The sequence below is a fragment of the Peromyscus eremicus genome, chromosome 9, assembly GCF_949786415.1.
Source record: "Peromyscus eremicus chromosome 9, PerEre_H2_v1, whole genome shotgun sequence".
Classification (NCBI taxonomy): Eukaryota; Metazoa; Chordata; class Mammalia; order Rodentia; family Cricetidae; genus Peromyscus; species Peromyscus eremicus.
The window spans coordinates 89,515,596-89,523,399 of NC_081425.1; the positions used below are offsets into that span (position 1 = coordinate 89,515,596).

Sequence of the window (7,804 nt, forward strand, 5' to 3'; positions counted from 1 at the left end):
AGCATCCTCCCTTTAACACCCCGAGAATACACATTTAAATATACTTTCATCAGCATTTTAAAAAGCTACAGGCAAGTATAGGCAATTTTAGTACATTTTCAGAAAAGTGACCTCAAATCATATGGATATATGTCAGAAAAGACTGTGAATTAAACTGAGGAGTTATCAAATACAACTGAGACAGAAATCTGGTACTTGTCTGCTTTCTTATTGACAAATGAAAAAAAATTCTAAAAGAGTGTGTGTGTGTGTGTGTGTGTGTGTGTGTGTGTGTGTGTGGTGTGTGCATACAGGTACCTGCAGAGGTCAGAATAGGCATTGGCTCCTCTGGAGATGGATTTATAGGGAGCTGTGAACTACATGGCATGGGTGCTGGGAACCAAACTCAGGTTGTCTGCAAGAACAGTGCAGACTTAACCTCTGAGCCATCTCTCCGGCCCTCACATCCCTGCCCCCAGTACTGGGGGTTGATTCTTGGACCATGCATGGGCTAGGCAAGTACCTTCCACTGAGCTATGTCCCGAGCATCAAACTTTAACATGAGTGTAAGCACCCCAGGAATCATGTTAAAGTAGAGATTTTCATCCCACTGGTCTGAGTGGGGTCCCGGAGTCTGCAGGATTGATGCTGCAGGTCTAGGGACCCCACTGGGAGTAGCACCAGGTAAATAACACTGACGTAAACCTCCTCCTTAGAAATTAAAGGGAACATAGCATGGTGGTAGTGGTGGCGCACACCTTTAATCCCAGCACTCGGGAGGCAGAGGCAGGTAGATTTCTGAGTTTGAGGCCAGCCTGGGCTACAGAGTGAGTTCCAGGACAGCCAGGGCTACACAGAGAAACCCTGTCTCAGAGACAAAACAAAACAAAACAAAACAAAACAAAAACAAGCAAAAAATAACAATAAAAAAAAAGAAATAAAAAGGAACAATGTGCAGACCGACCTCCTCTCCCCAGATCCCCGAGGCCAGCTGGAACTGTGACAGCACAGAGCAAGCCCCTCTCACACCGGCACCAAGTACTTTGGAACCGTGGCTTATATGGAGACGTTTCTGCCATATGGCAGGGGAGGGATCAGAGGAGGCACTGTCCCCCACGGCCACACCACGTGGGCCTCAAGGGCTAGAAGCACGGTGCTTGTGGATTGCCTTCACGACATGGCCAGCTAGGCCAAGGTACAGAGATTTGCTGATGATGTTGGGTTTTGTCCCTCTGTTTCAGTGGGAATGGGGAAGCTGAGTCCCTGCCTAGTCCTGTTTTCCCCCTCTCTGCTTCTCAGATTGCTTTCTGACCGACTGATGCTGTGTCAGCCATAGCTCCTTCTCCGCCTACAGGTCAGGCTGTTGAACTCACAAGGTGGGCCAGGAGTCATCCCGTGACTCACTCACTGCCTGGCATGCCCTGGGCATCACAGGGCACTGAATGAACCCTGTCAGTTGTACTGCTTTCTGCTCCACAACACAGCTACCAGCAAAATGCTTCCCCTCCCTGCTCTGATCCTGGCTTGGGCAAAGGGACTCCTCCCCAGCCCCCCACTGGCTTTCAAAGCTAGGGAACACCAGTGCGATGAAGGCCTGGTTTCAGCCTGGCTGTGTGTTAGAGCCACCTCCCTTGGATGGATCAAATATGAGGTCGGCACCGAGTCCAATGTCTGTGTTTTAACACATGTGGTGGGTGAGCCAGCCACGCACATAGTTGGGACTCGGTGGTGTGACCCCTGGCTGCTGAAAGTAGGGCCCATGGACCATTGGAGCTTAGCATCTCAGGCTGCAGCCCGGACCTCCTGAATCCAGCTCTGCCTGTCAACACACTGCTGTGTGTTCACAGGCGTATTGAAGTTCAAGGATCCCTGCTCTGTCCGACCTGGCCCAGAGAGCTGACCTTGAACAGAGTTCCCATAGCATCTCAGAGCAGCCCCAGTGCCCAGGAGCCCACGGAGGATGCCTGAACCTGTATTTCAACAAGCCTGGAGGGCAGCACAGGTGTTAAACCAGAGCAGCAGAGCCCCTGGCCTGGACTCTGACATTCAAAACACTCCCTCCCTGGGGGCCTCTTTGATTTTGCCTCCCCCCCCTCCACCTTGTCCACACTGGAGGCCAGGGCAATCAAAGAGGCGTGGGGGCGGGGGAACTGGGAGAGCTTTGCAAGCTGTCAGTGCTGTGGGACACTGGTGAGCAGGACATTCGTGACCCTTGACCCCTCGGTGACAGCAGCTTCAGGGTCTAGCTAACCCCTTGCCTCAGCTCCTGACTCCCATCAAGGATCTTTCTCTTTATTTTGTCTGTGTATTCTGATTTGTGTGTGTGTGTCCCCTCCCCATAGTTCAGCCATCACAGTGAGTTTGAACTGTCCTATGAAGCATGGCAGTGTGTACAGTTTACACCTCCACCATGGATGTTGTCTTGGGGGCCTCTGTGTCTGGCTTCTCCCCTAAGCAAGGTAGTCACAAGAGCTCCTTGAAAATGGATGTGTCTTCAGAGCAGCTGGAGTGCCCAGGAGCCATGGAGGATGTCTGAATCTGTAACTTCAACAAGCCTTCTAGGTGACTGAATGGCACCATAAATATTAAGTATTAAGCCAGGTGGGCATTTTGTAGGTTGTATCCAGCCCTCCGGTGTCCTAGGATGAGATGCTGGGCAGCTTCAGCTCCTAGGTAATACTGTGGATGCTGTGGTAGTCATCCACCTACGGGCACTCAGGGGCCGTGGGAGGTGGCTGGCTTTAAGATTGGCAAACTTAAATCCTTGCAGCCTAGGTGACTTGCCCAGGTCTGGTCTGGAAATTGCCAGACTCAGAGTCTATCATGATGGTTAAGAGCTTGACTTTGGCGTCGAACAGGCTGTCAGGTCACATGGCACCGATCTACTCACCTTTCTACATCTTGATCTTTCTCATTAGTAAAATGAAAGCCACTGCACAGATCTGTGAAGCTGATTAAGGAAGTAAATCCATTTACTGAGGTCTCTAGTGTGTACTAAGTGCTCACTAAAAGCTCACTAGAATGTTGCCTCTCTTTCCAGAGACATTTGTTCTGAGGCAGGGTCTCACTGTGCAGCCCAGGCTGTCCTCAAACTCACAATGCTCCTGCCTTCACCTCCCTTCGCCAAGTGCTGGAGGCACAGGCTTGTCCCATCATGCCTGGCCCCAGAGCCTGCCTTTTGGCTCCCTTTACTCTAATATTCTACTATTTCAGTCTTGCATTATCGGCAATTCCCTTGAATGCCCCCTGTGCAAACTGACCTCCAGCCATGCTCCTAGAGGAGATCTGGAACCTAGCAAGGGGACTGACAAGAGCCAGCGTGGGGTGGGGTCAGGGTGAAGGTTAGAAGAACACATCTGGGTTAGGAGTCCAGGAGCTTGCAGGAAGCTTGGAGACTGGAGGAGAGTGGGACAGAGGACACCAGAGGCAGAGGTCTCCCGCCCCTGGTAGGAAAGCTCAGGTCCCTACACAGCACACAGATGCTTAATATGTGGGGTTTCTTGTCTTTCCACCCGGTGAAAGGTGGAGGGGAGGAGAGCACCGCCACCTTGGATAGGGGCTGTGCCTGGCTTTGCAGGGACTCTTGAGTGTCCAGGAGCCTTCAGGAAGGCTAGGAAGGCTGGGGGCCCTGAAGTCTGATTGCAGATGCGAGCGGGCAGCACCGACTGCACTCACTGGCAGGGGCCAGCAGAGGGCGATGTCCACCTCTGCGTAGAGCTGGTAACTGTGAGAACCATGGGATGGAGATCCCAACTTTATGTTTCACTTGAGGTGGAGAGGTTTCTTGACTGCCAGAGTCTCTCAGTGTTAAAACGGGGCAGGTCCCAGACAACTGAAACACACTGGTTACCATGGAGGGAAGAAACAGCCAGCAGAGTGGTCTGCCCAACGTATACGCAAGTGTACAAGCTTGCTTACATCAAACACACCTGGTATATCTGTATCTGCTTGTACCACCAACCCCTCATTCACACATGCACATCACACTACAAGCATAACACAACATCACACTTGAACACAAGCACATGACCATTGTCATGAAACATTTATAACACATATGTTAAACACTTGCAACATATAACACACACATGCCCCATATATCATGAAAAATAAACAGTTTCATGACATATACATATGAATAGAGGCACAGTACATGTGCACATCACATCAAACACACAGTATATACTATAGGTATATGCAATATACTCATGCATCCCATACATAGTACATCTACACCTGTGCATATGGCACTCATGCCACAAAATGCACCTACTTTGTACTGTACACACAACATATCCATGCACTACATAATAAATGCATAACACATGCACATGTGTCCGACATACAGTGCACTTACAGCACATATACAACACATACAATAATTAAACTCACACAATATATATTCTGGCACTGCACCCACAAAGGCATGTAATACATATGAAATAGTCACACAGCACAATACACACTACATAAACACATACAAGACAAACACACATCAAAACACACACACACAGTTCCACATCATACAGGCTCCAATGTACAAGAGATGCACTACACATATGTATGTACTGTACACATCAGCAAATACAACATGCATATATACATTATACCATACCAATACAGCTCACACCTGTACCTCACGATGGGTGGTATGATCCACATATACAACCTGCATATACCAAACCGCAAACTACTATACACATGTGCTACACACAACACTCATCTATTTAATATACAAAGCATAATGTACACTCAACACACAGTGTATATGTGCACAAGCACACGTGCAGTTCACCCACAAGTGTGCATATGCAGAGTGCTCTGGAAACCAGAGTCACACACACACACATTCCCAAAGCCAGAGCCAGTGTTTCTGGTTTACAGAATAAAGATGTCACTCTTGCTCTCAGCCAATGAAAATATGCACGGAAAGAACTGGAAGGCTGTTCTTTCATCCAGAGGTCATTTCTGTACCGGGTAGTGTGTGCTGCATACTGAGACATGCAGGGCACAGTTGACCTTCTGCAGACTCTCGGCACAGTGGGGAAGCTGGTACTGCCCAAATGGACATACTGAGGGCTAGTAGTGTCTGTTCTGTGAGGAGCTGTGAGTCCAGAGGGAGCCTGAAACTGGAGTGGGGGGGTTCCTGGGCAGAACTTTTAAACCAAGGTGTGAAGTCAGCGTAGCAGAGCTGGGACTATGGGCAGGCGAATGCTCCAGGACACACAACCTAAGGAGATCTGTGCTCTCTGGTGATCAGTGGCTAAGCAGCCAGGCTGAGAGGGACTGAGGGTTCAAAGAGTCATGGTCCTGCTCTCAGCTGTCACTGCACATGTGTCCTTTTGCTTCCAGGGGTAGAAGATATGCTCGCTTTCCAGAAAGCTCAATAGGCAGGGCCCTAGACCACTCTAGCTTTCCAGCCACATTGCTTCTGGATTTGAGGAAGCAATCTCTTGTCTGTCTCTGTGGCTGTCCATGGTGGGAGGGGACCAGGGGCTAGAGATTGAGTCACCACCTCCTTGGGCACAGATCTGCATGTCACATACACTTCCCACTTCTGGGGTGGGGCACCCGGCAAGCTGAGCTGTGGTCAGTACGTGAGCTCTCGGGCTTGGGAACTGTTCTTTTCTTGTTGGGACTGAGGAGGGTGGTAGAGAGTGGGGCTTCAGGCTCAACTCAAATTTCGACTTTGACTCTTATCAGCTGTGTGACAGTGGGCAAGTCACAGGGCCTCTCTGTTCCTTACTTTCCACTGAACAAACCAGGCATGAAACTAACCTAGCATAAGGCAGAGGACTCCCTAGGACTTTAGGGGCTGCACATGGAAAGCTTAGATTAGAACCAGGCACACGGCGAGAAGAACATAAGCGTTTCTTGCATTTTTTTCAATGCATCTTTGATCCCAGATAAAGGCAAACACTAATAAGAAACCAGTGTGAAAAATTGAACTTCCAGCAGGAGAACTGGAAGAAGCCTTGAAGACCTTCTGCTTCCATCTCCCTATTAAAGCCATGTGACCCAGGGGGGATTTACAGTGGGAATAGAACCCAGGACTGGGAAGAGAGTCAACAAGTGAGATTTTTCTCTCCTTCGGGACTTGTTAGAGGCAGATCTGTGGATCTGAGGCTTCTGACTGAGCAGGTCTGAGATGGGATTTGAGAATCTTCAATTCTAGTGTTTCATCATCAAGGATGATGGGGCCCTCGGGACCACATCTCAAGCAGCACTGTCCCAAGGACAGGAGAGGCAGACTACAGACAGTCAGCACGCCCGACTTTGCTACCAAGAATCCCACACTTAGACCAGAGAAGGGAATGCAAGGGCCTTACTTACATTGGGTGCCGCACCTCAGGCAGGACTCTCCTCAGGGGCAGGTGGGCACTGAGTGCCATGTTGAGGCCATCTGAGTTCATGCTGAGTGGGGTCAGTGCCTCTTCTGATTCCTCCCCATTCTCCTCAGACCTCCAATCCCTCTCAGGGGCTTCCTCATCCTGCCTCCTGCTCGGGTGTTTGATGAACTGGTAGCTGCCTCGTCTCCTGCCCTGGCTCTGATTCCTCCTAGCCCTGGGTGAGGCCACAGCCACCAGCAATTGATCCTCCTGCAGGGAGATAAAGGGCGGAAGACCATCCAAGAAGCTGTACTCCTCACTCTCATCCTCAGCCTCCAGAACCCATTCCTGGGAGTCCCCAAAGACCAGGGGATACCCAGTGTCAGAACTGTGTTTGCCAGTCTGGGCTGTGACAGCTTGGTGGAGAGTGGGTGGGGGAGGATGCAACATGGTCACCATCATCAGGACACATCCCAGTGTCAGGAAGAGCAGGAGGAACTGAAGCCTGCAACAGCCGTTCCTGGGCCGCTTCCTTAGGAACATGTCGCAGCCACTTGCCCAAAGCAACAGGTCCTGATCAGGTCTGCTTCCTTGTTGTACTCCAAGATCCTTCAAGCTTGACATTGAACCTGGGCTGTTCATTCCAGCTGAGAGGCTTTTTGCCAGTCACCTGCTCCTTTTATCCCATCTGACATTTGCCAACAGCATTTGTAAGATCCACTTCCCTTGGAATCCGAAAGCCACAGGAGCCCGGGGCCACCCCGGGTCCTCTCTGGATTTTTTTAATTGTCTTCTGAAAAGGGTCTCCAGTCGGTCGGTCGTGTTGCTTGCTCCCCTCTCATCCTGCTCTTGTCCATTCTGTTCTGGTGGCTAGTCCCATGTTTCTTCCCCTCTCTGCATGAATGGTCAGGTTCTATGGGACATCTGGGGCGAGTTGCTGGGGATTCAGTCAAGCCAGGATGACAGACACCCTCCTTTGGACGACTTGAGTCAGGTCAGATCAACAGATGTAAAGCCGGCAGGCACTGCCCGATTTCCTTCACACATAGCTCCAGCTCTGCACGAACCCTCTGCCAGACACAACGGGAGCCAAACATGCGTCTGGCTCCTGGTCCTAATGCCCCCACTGTTCCAGGCTTTGCACAACCACACAGCATCACCCTAAGAGCCAGTTAAAAAAAAAACAGCATCCTCCCAGGAGTTCAGACTTGAGCTTCATTCACAGGGAGGCATCCTCTCCCCACCCAGAGGAGCAGGAAGGAGAATTCCCTCCTGGCTCAACACGCTGCCAAGGTGACGCAGATGCCAGGAGCCAGCTGTCTGTCAGCACCTTCGGCCTCCCACAGCAGTCCCAGCTCTGTTGCTCTTTCCTGGGGCCCACTAGCCTTCCCTTTCTAAAAGTGGGGGCCGGGGGAGCCCTTGTCAGTCCAGCTACCTGGATCCCACAGAGCACTTGGAGGCGGAGAGGCATGCTTCAAGCTCTTTCAGTCTTCAAA

At 50.7% G+C, this 7,804-nt stretch overlaps 1 protein-coding gene across 1 annotated transcript in view; it reads right to left on the minus strand.

Moving 5' to 3' along the window:
• Galnt15 (polypeptide N-acetylgalactosaminyltransferase 15) overlaps positions 1-7,477 on the minus strand; it is a 48,480-nt gene extending 41,003 nt beyond the window's left edge. Inside the window, exon 1 of the mRNA XM_059274069.1 lies at positions 6,313-7,477. Coding sequence (XP_059130052.1) covers positions 6,313-6,950 — 638 coding nt within the window. The 5' untranslated portion in view covers positions 6,951-7,477. The remainder of the gene's footprint in view (positions 1-6,312) is intronic.
• Between the last annotated feature and the right edge of the window lie 327 nt (positions 7,478-7,804).